This window comes from Bombus terrestris, chromosome 3, assembly GCF_910591885.1.
Source record: "Bombus terrestris chromosome 3, iyBomTerr1.2, whole genome shotgun sequence".
NCBI classification, from domain to species: domain Eukaryota; kingdom Metazoa; phylum Arthropoda; class Insecta; order Hymenoptera; family Apidae; genus Bombus; species Bombus terrestris.
The window spans coordinates 10,287,634-10,304,642 of NC_063271.1; the positions used below are offsets into that span (position 1 = coordinate 10,287,634).

Here is a 17,009-nt window from a genome sequence, read left to right on the forward strand (position 1 = left end):
GTTCTAATTTTGAGGTATTCTAATTCTTATTAGAATACCTCAAAATTAGAACACAAACACAAGATTCAATGCAATGTCAGACCTACTTATCGATCAGTACCAATCAGTTGAACGAAATAGCGCTGTTTTCATTTTTAATCGCCTCCTATTCATAGTACCAATGACCTAGAAACAAGATTAATCGGCGTCATAGCGATCGACGATTAATAACGATAAAATCACAAAAGTGTCGGTAGGTTTTGCAAACATTCAGACGTGAATCACAGACGAACCTTCCATCATGGTCAATATTTGGTCAAACTTTGTGAATCAAACACTATAAATAAATAAAGGAGTATCGAACGGTTATTCGTAAATATCGAACGTCTATTTCAATCGTGAAATATGAATAGGTCGACAAAATTTTCCAGATGGAGAAACGTTCGAATGGGATCGTATAAGCATAGTCTTCATTTTGATTTCCTTTGAATCGAGAGAACGTTTATTATGACAAGATTCGTACTATTCATAGATTCAGCGACGAAAAGCAACAGAAATTTCAGTGCTCGTAGCAGGTTTAATTTTGTCCTGATAATCATCACTGACGAGTTTCAGCGAATTTTATCTTTCAAATAAAAGATAGCGAATCGTTTGAAATGTTCTTTTTTCTATTTTTAGGCTTGGTAGGTTTAAATGGATGATATAATCGATAAGAAACATGGAAAGATTTTCTCAGCCGAGTAAACTATCGCGTGATTATTTCAAGATAAGATCGAGTCGAATAGAATGATTAAAACGGATAGTATAATTAGTATAAAACATGCAAAGATGTATCGATGTTCAATTTATTCTAGAAAATAGTTATTTTAATCGCGAATACATAAAATAATTTTCTTCTTCCAATATGAATAAAAACAGAAATAACAGAAACGGAATAAAAAAAGTATATTGAAATAATCATTTACGAGGTAAACAAACATCTTATTTGAATAATCACCAGAAATAAATTATGGATATTCTTAGTTGTTTTCCATTTTTTGCTCTTTTCCTTGACTCCGTAAGTCTATTCTCGTAACTCTGTGACATTAATCAAAATATGTAATCTAGGAAAATGGAATAGAATAGTTCCATATATCCTTCTCTTTATTTTCTCTTCTTTTTCTCTCCCTTGATTGATCGCACAAGAAACATTTATGCAAACGAATTATTTCTTAATAAATCTTTTATCCGAATGTTAGATCACATTGAAGTCGTATTACGGCTCAAACGTGGCCGATGAATCATATCGTAGCAATGGAAAGAATCGATTGTACTAATCTCAGAAGCAGGATTAAGGCTATTTAAACCAATCAAGATGCAATATTACCAATTAAGTGTAATTTTCAAAACGTCTCTCTTCTATGTGTAGAGGGGTCTAAGTCCCACGCTAAGTACTCGTTTGAAGCGATTAAGTGCACTATGTTTTATAGTATTCGAGGCTACACGACGATTATGATATATAAATAGAAGAGGTGTGTGTGAATGATGTGCTGTAATAGCTGAGAGCAGAGCTTTTAAGTTCAAGGCTTGTTTTGTTGCACTGAATTATTAAAGTGGAAAGATAATAGAATTCCTGAGATATATATAGAAACTTACTAAAAGCATATTGGTTACGTAATAGTTCTATCCTAATTGCAAACGTTCAGAATAATCTTTTTCCTTAATAGCGTGATTTATATTACCGTGTTTATCCTCATTATTCCATTTCTAAGAAATAAAGTAGAACAGTAATACAAGAACATAATAGATCGATTAAATGCGATAAATTATCTATCCAATCTTTAAAACGTATAACACATTTACAGAGAAATAGGAAAACGGCTGTAACTTTTTAAAATCTTCGCAGCATAAATTAAATTTTTCCTTTTAAATAGAAATATTTCTATCAATCAAATTTATCATTGAAAAATTTCCACGGTCAATTATTTAACTGTAAATTCCATTGAGTTTTTAACTTTGTTAAAACCTTAACCCTTTGCAGTTTCTAATTATTTTTGAATTTACCTATTCAGATAGGTGTAAATAAGAAAAATGATATGATGAGATAATATGAGATAAAAATCTTCAAAAAAATTAGAACATCTTTATTACGATAAAGTATAATAATGGTACATTACCATATACACGCACGCGAGATTGTAATAAAACTTACGATCATAATACGGTGTCCAGTCACTATGGCAATACGATACACTGTAATAAGATCATCGTGCATAGACTCAGAATACGAAACCGCAAAGGGTTAATAATAAATAGATAGTATAATAATAAACATCTAATGATAGTTAATGGTAATAAACTTCTAATGAACAATGAATCAAACATTTACACTTCAAATTGATAAGCTCAAAAAAGGAAAAAAGGAAATTTATAACACAAATTATACTTTTATATGGTTTGACAACTTACGACAACAAAAAGATGTAATTGATAACAAACTTTTACTTTAATTAAAGATCCGAGTTACCGATAAATAATTGCCAAATACAAAAGGATAGTCTAATTTCAATGCAACAGCATACTAATAAAACGTAATAATACAATGATAAGCAACTAATTGTACGACGAAATTAAAAGAACTAAGAACAAAATGCAAGATACATAGAAAATAAAATAATATACAAAGAAAAATATATAAAACATCCAACACAGAATACTCGTCGTATCATCTCTAATTAACTAAAACGAGATTCTATTTCAGTTCTATCTCGAGGTAATTGCGTCCGTAAGAAATAAATTTGCATAAATCCATGACGTTATAAACAGTCAATAGACACATCAGTCGTTCGTAATTTCGATCCAGCACCGATTCTCACTATCGGGACAGGACAGGGGACAGAATTTATGCCGAATGGCCCTGCCCAACCCTATCCTGACCCAATAATGTAAATCGGGAACGATCCTTTCTGCGGTCATAAAAATCCTTTGCACAGGCGAAAACGTCAGTTGCAGGTCCCACGATGATTTCTTCTTGCGATTTCAAGCTCGAATAGGACCGATTCTCACTATCGGGACAGGACAGGGGACAAAATATACTCGCCAAACGGCCCTGCCCTGCCCTATCCTGACCCAATAATGCGAACCGGGCATGATCCTATTGAATAATCGACTGCTGAGGCACATGGAGATGTGGAGATTAGGTTGTGTTAGATTGTGATTTAATAACACGGATGAAAAGTTGCTGTCGCAATCCGTCCAGTATATTTGAAATAAATAAAGGGACGTACACTGCGTCGTAAATACAACAACTAGTTTGAAATAAATATAATTGATATAATTTGTCGCGGAGATACTCGTTAAGCGCTGTTGATCTCTATTGATACTCACTTGATACTCACTTGATACTGTACTATACTCTATCGCCCGCGATCGCATCTGTTTATTTATACTGGTCGGGGGAGAGTGAGAAAATCCGAATTCGTCCTTACTCGATGGTTGCATGTAGCGGCGACATTATTTTGCCCGGAGTTTATTTGTTCTTACATTACTTGTATTCTAACAGTCTTGATACTCCGAGGCAAAACAACATGATTTGATTTGTCCTCTAAATTATGTGCCGCTGCATTACCCCCTACCAGTGATAACCTTTTTATTAAATTAAACCGAGTATCTCCTTGTCGTCGTTATTTTTAAAAGTTGCACTAAAAGCAAGTTTCCGGATAAACCTGTGCGAGTTCTTTTAACTTGTATCGAGGTTTCGGCGATGGCCGAGCAATCTGTGAAACGCGCAACTAACTGCCGCTACAGAGATTGATGATGGCGTTTGGCTACCCAGAATCAACTTTAAAGATATATCGATTTAAATATACACCGTACTGCCATCCCTATCTCCTTATACAGTAGAATTCCATTCATCCGAAGTCTTCAGAAAACAACTGTTCGATAAATTGTTCGTATAATTAGTATCTATATGAATTTTAATTTCTTTTTTATTGTCTAACTATCATTTGATATAATTGTAGTTCACTACCTTTCTCTTTTAGTTATCATTTTTCATTTATGTAATACGAGTTGATTAATTCTATCCATTATTATTATTCATTATATTGATTGAAATAGCAATAGTATAGTGATAGTTATAGCAATGGTAATAGTAAGAGTTAGAGAAGAGAATTTATTATCAGCTTGCAGAAATTTAATAGGAGAAAATAAGATGAGATTTAATAAAAGAATTTATTTACAGATAAACGAATTTAATCGGCAGAAGTTGGGTGAATGAAACATGAAGCATTAAACGTTAGTGTTTAATAAATGCAGTTATGGATAAATAGAGAAATATAGTTTTCTTCTATCTACCAGGGTATAGAGAAGTCATATTTCAAGCTTTACAAGCAAATATGCCCCAGGTATATATTTATTATATATTAATTTCCAATTTGTTTTTTAAACCTTGGTGCAATAGAGTTTCAAATTGAAGCTAACGATACTTAATTTTGAGGATAGATCACGGCTGTGAGTTGGAATCCTATTAATCGGATTACACTCGTCAGTGAAATTGCACTAACTACCAGATTTACCGTTGTGCTACGGATTTCTAATAAATAAAATAAAATATTACAAAGAACGTATTTCTAACAAACGAAACTAACTAATTTCTCCAACTACAGAAGTTTCAATTCTAAGAGAGTTATCAATTTTTAAGAGGAACAGAATTCTAAAACATTTCGTGCGTTATTAACGCCGTATCATCGTCGATGCTCATACCGAAGGGAAATAAATTTTAACAAAGCTTACATCAAAATGAAATCTTGCTACGAACGAAACTATAGTCAGATGTTCTAAGAAAATATAGTGTTATATTGTCGTTCATGATTTATAGTTTATAATTTATAATTTAAAATTTATGTATCAATCAGCATAAATTACTTGGAAATTATTTGCAAAAAGTTCTGGCATTATATAATACGAATTTTGCTTATGAGATGTGCATGCTGTTGCGCAATGTCTATGGGTCAAGCGATGTCATCAAAGCGGAAATTCATAAAGCGTGATCAATGTTTGCTTAACGAACGGGGTTTAAATTATATTTGGCGGTAATTAATCAATGTTTCAATTTGTTGAAGTGTCTGACGCGTCCGGGATAATGTCGAAAGCCTGGAAACGTTTGGAGTTTGACGAAGTTGCGGGGCAATTTGCGGAACTTCGGATCGATTCATGCCCGTTTCGAAATTAAATCGCAAGCGTGGCTTAAAAGAGAGCAGAATGGTGCAACGATGATCAGCGATGATGGATTTCTTCTAACGAGAACAAAACACGGAAAACTTTTAACTGTTTGCAGGAATAAAACAATCTTCGTATGAAATTTTTCCCAATACTTTTATACTAATATTAGAAGAAGATATAACAGATTGTAACTTTATATCGAAACACGTTTCATTTCCTTTATAATTACTATTACTAAAGAAAAGATATTGAAACTTGCTAAAAATAAATTGCGAACAAAAGAACAACTCTCTCTCACTCTCTCTCTCTCTCTCTCTCTCTCTCTCTCTCTCTGCATCAAGCACTCAAGAATTTAGATCCTATCAATTTCACGAGATAATAAGGAAGTAATTAACTGCATAAAGGTCCCATTAAGTAAAGCAGAATATTATTTTGTTAAGATACAAGAATGTAGTATTAAAATGGTAGATACATTACACAGGCTCACTACATAAATCAAAGCCATGAAAAAGAGTTGTTTCTATGGTATAAAAAAAGAGTATGCTTCAATTTGTTCAAACTTCATGAAATTATAGGATTGAAGCCAAGTGAAAGAAGATGTAGCAACGAAGGAGAATAGCAAGCAAATACAATATTACAATAGTCTTTACAATATTAAAAAGCAGATTTATCCAGTTTGAAAATCATATGATAATGATAAGAATAGAAAACCAGACTGCAAAAGGAAATGTTGCATTAACAAAATGCAGATCCAATTTAATCGTTTAAGAAAGGTATTCAATGATGTAAATGAATTAAAAGCAAATTCTAAATGATAGAATAAATTGCATTAACACTATAATGATCCTTCATGAGTTAATTACTTACGTTTGTTGAGCCATTCTATAAAATAGATTTCTAACTAAAGTAAAACAAAATAGAACAAAATAAAATAGCTCAACCATCCAAGTATAAGCAAACAGTTAAAAGCCAAGCTCAGAAGATTATTTTTTGATAATCAGTGTATCAGCTCACCCGTAGCCGAGCCAGATGACGATGATCCCGTTTGATTAACCATCTTCGCTCCCTGCAGTTGCTTCATTCGACCAACTCCACTGGGTAACAATGCAAGGTTGTTCGTCATAGAATTTGTCGACGACGAGGACTTCACGTCGATCTCCTCCATCTTCCCTCGAATATCCTTCGTTTCTGTATCATCAGATTTTCTTTGATTCTTGCTTAGACTCTTCTTCATACTGATCTCTTGGTTATTTGTATTCTTGTTTGAAGAAACAAGTTTGTAGTTTATATCCTCTCCAGCATGGACTGTGTCATAGTATAACGTCGAATCTAAAGAAACAGAGGAAGAAACTGATACAGTGGTTGGCTCGTGTTTGAGGAATGATCTGCTATGAATGGAAGGTCAAGGTGAAGGTTTCTTTTATTAAAGCCGGTTCTACTGAGTTTAATACGATTATTGGATTTCATGCGTTTGTACTGAATGTTTATGAAGTGATAATTCTACCGCATTCATTAAATTGCATTTAATGGATTAAGGAGTGGAAGAATATAAAAAATAAAGTGACGTAATGTTTAAGAGACGAAACAAATTTCTATTTAGATTCGATTTTTGCATGAAAATTAAAATTTATTGATGATCTATTCTGTCAAATGCCAAATAAAGCCGTAAGATACTGCTCGCTAACTCAGAGCTAATTAATAACAACAGTTACTTTTATATTCATCAACTTCTTCAGAATATAAAATTAATTTCGTATAATTTTATAGTTAAAAATCAAGCGTAATTAAATCAGGTGTATCAGTCAAATAATTAAAATCAGTTTCCTTTTTTTTAAATAAATTATCGTATGAAAAAGGGTATATTCTATGCCTTTAAACTATATAAAGTAATTGTAAAAATTGTTGCACGCAGAAGAAATAATTGTACACGTGTAATTGGTAATGAAATAATGCAAAATCATCCAGATGTTTGTACGTACAGAAACGTTTAAAATAGAAGGTAACAATGTTGTTTGATGGTAGCACTTTGACTGCCGGAAGTTTCTTCCCGTGTACGGAATCGCTGGACAAATAGAGTTTTGTCACGCTCGCTTAAATTTATCGCGACATACCTAGCTCGGATAGTATCGTAAAGAGGTAATCGTTAGACAAATGTAAAGAGAATTGTAGGAAGAATATCTATGTTGCTTTCTCCTCACTTTTCACGAATTACAGAAACTTACGATCTTTGACAAATTTTCATCGAAAACTGTTTCATTTTCATCAAAATAAATATATACACACATACATATAGGTAAGCGTCTGTCTTAATTATTTCACACATTATTTTCTATTTCTGGACGCGGTATAGGAGTATACAGGCGAAAAAAAAAAGATAAAATCTAAAGAGAATCTCGAAAATAAATTAACTTGAAATTACCTCCTTATAGCGCATTTGTAAAAATTATAAAGTGAAATAGACACATTTGAGATATGGAAACGAGAGAAGTTGTAGACATTTTTATAATTAGGAATTTAGTAGAAACAAGAAGCTTGTCATCGAGAAATTAAAGTTCGAAATTACAGCCTTATTGCGTATTTTTAAAAATTAGAAGAAAAGAGAGGAAAGTCGGTGATATTGGAAAAAAAAAGAATTCAAAAATTCTTTGATTTGGAAATGTACAATAATGCAAATAAAAGACGTATCGCCGAGAAATTAAAATAGGTTTGGGGAGTGCCACGAAGCACAATATAACGTTGGAATCGGTTCAGTAAACCGATAAACGAAATATATAGCGCGCTATTAAATAAGCCTGTCAGCAAACGTAGAATACGAGAAGATATACGATGACACGAGGTTAAAGTCTCAGCACGACGTATTGGAAATAGGTACATAGCGGTAGGTAAAGGAGACAGGAAATATTCGTAATATTCATAATCTATATATAGCGAATAGTAACTAGAAAAACAAAACAATTAGTCATGAGACGAAGCAATGAAATATTGTTTTGTCTAGAGATAAAACATGTGTTAGAATACTAAACAGACTACTAAACGCTGGGAAACTAAACTTTATGAAAATATTAAATAGATTAAAAGCTTAAAAGGAAGTTATTATGATTTATAAAAGAGATACATTATCATAATGGTATGAAAAATTCAATTTCTTCACGCATGACACACAAAGATAATAATCATAACGTTTCAACACAGAATTCAATAATATGGATTGATTGAAAAAGATGATGTATAAAATATTTTAACACAACGTTAACTCTTAATCAATGGATGAAAAATCATTTCGATATTATAAACAGTTAAGGAAACGAATATTTATTAAAAAATATGGAATAGAATATTTTCCCTTGTAATCGATGTAAAATAATTTATATTGAACACAATATTAGAAAACTTTACGTTATACGTATCTGCTTTACTAGGAAATTATTAACTACTTAATCACTTGGCAGTGTAAAAATGTTGCCCTTTTTACAATTTAATTAATAACCTTCAAGTTTTACACATGTAGAACAAGATACTTCAAATATGCATTGCTTCGTATTAAAAAACATGTAAAACATATCCATTTCGAATTATACTATTCTTTTTATAAATAGTAGGCTTTTATTGGATGATTACGTGCTAATCCCAATAAATAGTTCACTATTAGAGTCAGTTTTCACATATACCTTAAAATTGATCTGACAAATTAACAATATAAAAACATTGACAATAAAAGAAAAATCGATTAAAAATACATAAAAGAAACATATGGTGATTTATTTCGCGATCATGAAATCGAACGTAGTTTATCAAAACTAATACACAAAGCTGGCGTGGGTAGAGTTTGAATCACTCCATGTGGAAATATTAATAAAGCTAATCGGTAATCAAACTGAATCGCGTAGGTGGGAGTAAAAGACAAGACGTAGAAATGCAACGACTGTTTCAAGGCGACACCCAAATCGTGTTTCGATCTCGAAACTATCTTCGAAGTATTCCAACTAAGTGTTCAACGTGTTTTAACAATTTCGTAACGCGATCAAAGGAAGAATGGAAAAGATAGAAATGCGTAGATGGTGGACGTTTTCGTGAGATAATACAGCGGTGCTTAGCCGCGCGCTCATGAGCTAACCTCAAAAAGGTGGTCGACGATCGTGAGCCGCATGTCACGACAGAAGACGTAGGTGTCCAGTCTTCGCTGCACTATACCGCTACGTCGTTAACTTAGCAGTAGACGTGGCCAATAATAAAATCACCAAGGATAATGAGAGTTCTTTGTCGAGTGATAAGGAAGCAAGTGGACACAAAGTGACATTCACCCTTCGTACACATATACTCACGCGCGCGCACATTGACGCCATGCCCTCTTTCCCACTCCTTCTTGCTCGTTAATGGCGTGCGATCGAACTGCCATCTGGTGGCTTCTAATGAATTAATGCTCCGAAATTTTCGGAATATAGTAGTGCCACGTAACTGACCTGTATTATACTTCGATAACTGACCATCGATATCCCCACCAGTTGTTGCGGCTGGCTTCGTGGAACGATTCGAATTTTCCGCTATATGCATACGTTTAAAACTATTTGAAGTATTTCTGGAGCACGTTACTACATATATACCAGAGTCCCTTTCAGGATTGTGACATGTCAAAGTGGAGACGCCTCTTTGTGTGTTTTAATAATATACAGGTTAATATAGGTTAATTTTTTATGAACACATTGTTAACGGTATACTGCGAAATAAATTTTAGTTTTCGCATACTTTTAGAAAATATGTCAATGTTTCTGAAATGAAAAATTCATTCGATTAACATCTCCTATCTTTAAAATTTCGATTCACGTCTCCCGTCAACAATGTGTTAATACGGCAATTATATTTAAGTGGGAGGTGAGAGGGATTTTATACATCGTAAAGATTGTAAGTATAATATCAATTTTCAAACAAGTTTTATAGTTTAAAATTTGAGGTGTTTCTATAAAATCTATACGGTTCTGGGCGCGGCTACATCAATGGGTACAGCTTCTTAATTGTACTATATTGTTTCTACCTAGTACACGCATATCAAGTAAGTAAACAAATGTCTTTGGTATCCCTATCTCTTTTCATAACCAACAGAGAAGGTTTCTCGGAATTTTTAAGAAATGGACCTGTCTCGGTAACTAGCCATACTATACCCCAATTCGTGGTCCTTTAACGAAGCTAGACTGTGTATACTGAACATATTTTTATTGAAATTTCAGAATGAAAGATACAGGAATGAGTGAAGAAGAATAAAAATAGAGAATAAATGAACAGATAAAATGAGAGAAATATCGCATAAGATAGTTGTAACTAAAATTTAATGTAACGTGTAACTAAATATGTATCTTTGCAATTTGTATTGTAAATGTATACGAACACGTTTAAAATCACATGACAAAAATCAAGCACATTAATCAATAAACATTTAAAATCGCGTATCAGTGTAAAATTAACGACGTCAATTAGAGACGTCTTATTAATCCAATAAATAAAGAGCATTAAAACAACTTACATAAGGATAACGAAGACGTATTACATAAAATGCACAAGATCATTGTCAACTTAATATATGTATCAAATGTAGCAATATATAATTAGTATTCGATCTTATTGTCATATAAATACTTTTTTGATAAATTTATATAATAAATCTAATACACATATGGATCTAGATAAGATAGTATATTCTTTTAACATGATATAATAACATTAGATTTTTTAATACTTCAATCGTAATCTATAATGGAATACACTGAAAGGTTATCAAATTGATAATAAAAAGATCCTATCGACTAATAAAATCTGTCTATGGAAATTGTAATACTGTACAAAGTTAATTTAACATTATAATGTTGTAACGTTATACAGAATTAGTTTAACATTATAATATAATTTACGATTTGTCACAATTCTAAACTTGCGATACGAGATGCTGAAATGTTACTAAATCAATAATACAAAAATTCAGGTTTTGAGGGGCTATTGAAACATAACGTCAACACAGAGCGTATCTCGTGAAATTATGAACATTATATCGTAACAGTAATCTATCCATCGCTGCTTGGCAGCCATCTTACAAGTCTATCCCCAACCCGTTAAATATTTCTCCGATGCATAAAAGTAAGTCCCAGGCAGGGAAGCAACTATAGCGTTTGCGCGGATCACGTATAATCAGAACCGGTGAAGGTATAAGTGGTGTCAGTCGACTACGAGCGTTGGGGAAAGCGACGTCATACGAGACGCGGTATTGCACTGTCGATAAGTCGTGACTTAAATCAGCTTAGTTTTCGTAAAGTGTCACATGATACTAAATTACACATTAGTATACAACGAGTAATTCCAGCTGACTCGTCAAATAAAGTATAATAGCAGAATAGTAAGTAAACGTATCAATTAATCCCGTACATTCTATAGCCCAATTATTAATCATCAATTTATACGTTGAAATAGCGAAACAGTTTCCTACAGTCGATCTCACGCGAGCCTTTGTAACTTTCGTCGAGTACGTGCAACGAAAAAATTCATTTAATAAAATTCATAAACGAGCTATGCGGAAGTCAAACTGATCGACTGCCATCGAAGGTAAAATCATTTTGTATTTCTGAAAACATCGAACAAACTATATATTATATATCTTAGTACTAAAATGAAGAATTTTTCAGAAAACGCGGTCGATCAATTTGACTTCTAAGTCACAGAAATAATCTATCGCTGGAACGCTCGCAGAGATTCAACCACCGTTACGCGAGTAACTTCGTGACTATGCTCGGATAGCCTATTACAAACGAACCCATTTGACGAATCATTCTGATTGATAACATCTCTAAAAGTCAGTTTTCACGTATTGCTTGTTAACGGAATGGAAGCGGAATTGCGCTTACGGCACGCGAACGACTTCAAGAAGAAGTTTCGATGGAAAATGCTTAAGCGTAGCGAACCGGCCTGAAATGCGGCGCGAGTTGATTTCCGGCCCGACGGGTACTGTCAAACTCTCATGGCTTGGTAGCTGAGTAGCCTTGATGCGTAACACCTCAATTACATCATTATCGAGTCTGTCAGCGCGCTAAAATTATTGCGCCGCCGGCATTCGTTCACTTTCAACGAATTTGTTCAAATGTGCGTCGCGTACTCGCATAGATACGTTTAATGTTCGTCCCTTAAGGCGTTCGTGTACGCCCGATTAATCGATAAACTGACCGGCGTTTCCCATAAAAGCGGCAAGCTTTTCACAGTGAGACACAGTGAGATAATTGCACAAGGTCAGTCCATTAATCAACATTGACATAATGGTACATAAACACAGAGAAAGATAACGATCCTGGTATTTAGACCGACAACGCGATTCTTATCAGAAGGGATAATAATAAAATAATCCTTGCTACACGATTCAAGCCAAATTGTCTAAAGCCTTCTTCGATGACTCTGACGGATTGAAATGAATTAATTGTACATATACGCAATTATAAGTTGTCCCGCCCTGTATTAAATTACACGCTGTTCAAGCATTATTAACGCGACGCTATGATCTCTTTCAATGACCATTAAACGACGTAATGATAGGGACGTTTATATAATTTATAGTAATTTGCTCGATGTTTTTTTATGTGAAATATGATAAAGAAAACGTGCGACGGACTAGTAGCGATTGTGCTAAAAGTCGTTTAATCTTTTTCTTTCCTCCTTGAATTCTTCGGAAGTTTCATAGAAATATTAATATGTATATGTAACGAGTCGTGTAAAGATACTTTAACAAAACAACTAGTTATTGCCTTGAAGCAAGGACATTTGGTGTTACACGTAAATGCAATTTCCGATCGTAAAATATTTCTATCAGTATTCGCGGTATGATTTTATTGGGAATGTCTGCTTCTTGTTTAAATGTTTTTTTTTATCTTCTCTTCTTTGTGTCTGTTTATGCAAATATTCAAACAGGCTAGTTAGCGCAAAAGTAACGTAATTCTCAAAAATAAGCATGTAACATAGAACGATATAAGCAAAAGATGAAAATGGGATCTGTTATTCTCGAAATGATATAATTTTTAAATTTAGAGTTTTCGTCTGCAAAAATAGATAAAGTATTCTAGCATGTTCTTTCGTATTTAATGTAATTTAATTATAAATAATTATAAATAATCATATGAATGATGCGATATAAATATTTTATAGTTTTCATTACTTAATAGTTCTCTATAATATTTATTGCAATTTTTATTTGCCATTATAATTTTTTCACAGAATTAATCTGATAACTCGTAACAAATTACATGATCTTTTATATTTATCTTCTTCGAGCTTCACTCGCATTTAGATAAAGTAGTATTTTTATTTTTTATAGTATAACGATAGTAACTGACATGAAGTATTTACGTTTTTCCTAGATAGATGTCAACTAAACACAAAGATCAGGGGAAAATGCAGCCTAAAGGACAAATATTGAATGCAATTCATCGACTAATTGAATTCATTGGCAAATGGATATATACCTTCATTGCATTCTTGAAGGGTCCTGCAGAATCTCAACCTCCTATAAAGGATCTAACACTTTTACACAGTGCAACTACTTTAGCATTAAAAATTCGAAATAAACAGGTAAATTCATTGTGTTCTTCCAATACAAATCAAATCTGCTTACAAATGACTGTAAGATAAGTTCTACACGCTTATAAAATAATAAAGTAAAATGATCACAATCTCTGTTTATCTATTAATAAGTCTTTATATACAAATTACAAGTGAACGCATATGATTACAGTTAACTTCACAAGAAGTGGTACAATCATACATAGATAGGATAAAAGAAATTCAACCAATACTAAATTGTGTAGTGGAAGATCGCTTTGAGGATGCCCTCAAAGAAGCAAAACTGTGTGATGATCTTTTGAAATCTGAGAATGCTCCATCTTCTCAAGTATTAGCTGAAGAAAAACCCTTCTTTGGAGTGCCTTTCACAACAAAGGTAAATCTTACTTCATGAAGTATGCAATATCTTATGATGCTTTTATATGTATATTAAAACAAATGTGAATTTTGTTGATTACAGGACTGTATTGCAATTGCTGGAATGAAACAGACAGCTGGTTTAACCATTCGTAAGAACATTGTTTCCGAACGTGACGCAGAAGCGGTTAGATTAATGAGGGCTGCTGGTGCCATCCCTCTGGCTACAACGAACGTGTCAGAATTAGCCATGTGGTGGGAAACCTCTAACTGTTTATATGGAACTACAAAAAATCCGTATAATACGAGACATATTGTCGGAGGTTCCTCTGGTGGTGAAGGTTGTATACAAGCTGCAGCTGGTTCGCCATTAGGAATAGGATCAGATATTGGTGGTTCTATTCGTATACCGAGCTACTTCAACGGACTTTTCGGGCACAAACCATCTACTGGAATGGTTTCGAACGATGGCCAATACCCGAGTGCACAAAGCGAAGACCAAAACAGATTGCTATCTATTGGCCCTATGTGCAGATACGCACAAGATTTACTGCCTACTTTGAAGATTCTTGCGGACAAGAATGCAGATATGTTGCATTTGAACGAAAAAGTAGACATTTCGAAACTTAAGGTACGGATAGAATGTTTATATTACAATCATTGGTCGTATATAGTATGTGATAAGTATTTATTTCAATTTAGTTTTATTATATGGAAGACGACGGTGGTCAATATTTCACGTCTCCAGTTGATTCAGAGATAAGAGAAGCCATGAGAAAGGTAGTTCAATATCTGGAGAAAGCTCATAAAATTAAAGCGACTAAGATCCACATTAAAAAAATGAAAAAAAGCATCGCTCTGTGGATGGCCAATATGAGTTGTAAAGACGAAAAAGATTTTACTTATGAATTGTCGAACAGAGTGGGTCATATAAATTTATGGTGGGAATTTTTGAAATGGACACTGTTCCTGAGCAATCATACATTGATAGCTCTTCTTACTGCCACGTTTGAAAGATTTGCCGTGAAGCATGGAAGCGACAAACACACGAAATTCATACAAGAAAGTAAAGAACTTTATCGAGAATTTCAGGTATGATCTCGTAATGAATTATTGATATTTATGAATTATATCAATGATCTCTTATCTTTTATAAACTACTGATGCAATATGATGTACATTCACAAATGCCTGTAATGTAACTCATCAGGATTGGAATTGGCTCCTACCTTCTTCGTCTTCCTTTCTTACTATTGCATTACGGAACAATACTATTTATTAAAATGGACGTGATTTCTTTCTCGAGTATTTCGTGCGAACTGGTCAGACTATACTAGTTTGTCTTTCACGGTATCACGAGTTATTTCTAATAAGTAGAAGAAAGATATTGCTCTGCATGCAGAATGAAATTTTTTCCATCCAATTATTAAAGATCTCTATTATTTTTGTAAATATCTTTTCATCTTGTAGTTGTATTCACGCGACGAGAAAACGACTGACTAAAGTTGAAGCATGTATCCAGAAATATCCGAACTTTTATCTTTTTCCTAAATCAATACCATTACTATCCTTATTGTTAATATTTATTTCTAATCAATTTTCTTCGAATAGGATATTTTAGGTGAAGACGGTGTGTTCCTATACCCAACGCATCCAACTGCGGCACCAATGCACTACGAACCGTTGATTAAACCATTCAATTTTTCATACACTGGAATTATTAATGTTTTGGGCTTACCTGCTACTGCGTGTCCCCTAGGTTTGAACAAACAAGGACTTCCTATTGGTATACAGGTATAAGCTTTGGACTATTAGTATTAATAAAACTAGAATGGTAAAATAAGAATTTTAGTGTAATATGTAAATTGTATGTTACAGGTTATTAGTGGCCTACATCAAGATCGTTTAACCATAGCCGTTTGTGAAGAACTAGAACGGGGTTTTGGAGGTTGGGTACCTCCAACTATTGTAGCTTGATACGATACTTGTCGCTTAGACAATAATCCTGTGCGTAATACGATGCATAAAGTTTCTTTTTACCATGCCCTGTTATTATCATTTTTTGAGAACTAACTTACACCTGATTAATCGATATTAGCCAATCATTAAGGTAAAGTACAAATATTTATCCAAAACGCAGATCTTTCAAATACTTCGAAAAAAACTGAGAAAGGACTGAGAAGGAACTGAGACACTAAGAGAAACTAAGAATTCTTACGACTATACATAATATAATAAATACTAAATTCTTTTTTTTATCGGTTTATGTAACCGATTATAAACTAAGTCTCGCCGAATACGCAAAATTGTGCGTAATAAATATATACTATATGAATATATGAGATGTGCGTATATTTATATTTATAAATTGATGTTAAAAAATTCATTTTTCTAACAAAAATCATGTTGAAGGAAGTAATAACATTTGTACATAAGTAAACTACTACACTGTATTTGATTACCGTTTTTATATACCTCATCATAGATCTCTATATAGGGTTTTCTATTTTCATACAAATTGACAGAAAGAGAGAGAGAGAGAGAAAGGGAGGGAGAGAATGTGTGCATGGACGATATAGAGAAAAAAACCAATTACATGGTAGTAGGATGCTTTTGATAATGATGTGATAAAGTATTAAAGTTTTATGTTTATAATGTGTATTGATGTTAATATATAGTATACATACATATATATTTTATATACTAAAGAAATAAATTTTTATTTCTTCCCCATTATTCTATCACAACTTTTCTTTTACCAATGTGAACCAATGTGAAAAGTGAACATTTCTTAATCTATAATTTTGTTGATTTACTTTGTGATGAAAATTGTAAATATTTTTCAATTTGTTGTAATATAAAATAAATCCAAAGAAAAGTCATCCGAA

General features: G+C 33.0%; 2 protein-coding genes and 1 long non-coding RNA gene across 13 annotated transcripts in view; 2 read left to right on the forward strand and 1 right to left on the reverse strand.

Annotated features, from left to right (window-relative positions):
- Window positions 1–9,732, reverse strand: part of LOC100647137 (cytochrome b5 reductase 4) — a 30,723-nt gene extending 20,991 nt beyond the window's left edge. For 2 of the 4 annotated variants that reach the window (XM_020868495.2, XM_020868496.2), the window contains exons 1-2: window positions 9,504–9,732; window positions 6,196–6,510 (exon numbers count right to left, since the gene is read on the reverse strand). In XM_020868495.2, the coding sequence (XP_020724154.2) occupies window positions 6,196–6,510; window positions 9,504–9,732 (544 nt within the window). Of the gene's footprint in view, window positions 1–6,195; window positions 6,511–7,160; window positions 7,244–9,295 lie in introns of all 4 variants that reach the window. The other 2 variants (XM_048404419.1, XM_003394590.4) reach the window with 2 other exon arrangements.
- On the forward strand, window positions 3,920–5,462 carry LOC125384723. Its single transcript, XR_007223447.1, has 2 exons — window positions 3,920–4,364; window positions 4,457–5,462. It is a non-coding gene; the product is annotated as an uncharacterized LOC125384723 (long non-coding RNA).
- Window positions 9,712–16,574, forward strand: LOC100646943 (fatty-acid amide hydrolase 2-A). 8 transcript variants are annotated; one of them, XM_012321220.3, is made up of 8 exons: window positions 11,069–11,560; window positions 11,635–11,686; window positions 13,567–13,773; window positions 13,937–14,140; window positions 14,225–14,752; window positions 14,824–15,213; window positions 15,733–15,915; window positions 16,000–16,574. In XM_012321220.3, exons 3-8 carry the CDS (start codon window positions 13,567–13,569, stop codon window positions 16,096–16,098), a joined length of 1,611 nt encoding a protein of 536 aa, XP_012176610.2. In that variant the 5' UTR covers window positions 11,069–11,560; window positions 11,635–11,686; the 3' UTR covers window positions 16,099–16,574. The 8 variants fall into 8 exon arrangements, 7 of the variants coding, with proteins under 7 accessions (XP_012176614.2, XP_003394637.2, XP_012176610.2 ...); XM_012321224.3 differs by lacking the exons at window positions 11,069–11,560; window positions 11,635–11,686 and adding an exon at window positions 9,712–9,851 and having other exon boundaries at window positions 13,563–13,773; XR_007223440.1 differs by lacking the exons at window positions 11,069–11,560; window positions 11,635–11,686; window positions 16,000–16,574 and adding exons at window positions 9,713–9,851; window positions 15,332–15,471 and having other exon boundaries at window positions 15,733–15,874.
- The last annotated feature ends 435 nt before the right edge of the window (window positions 16,575–17,009 follow it).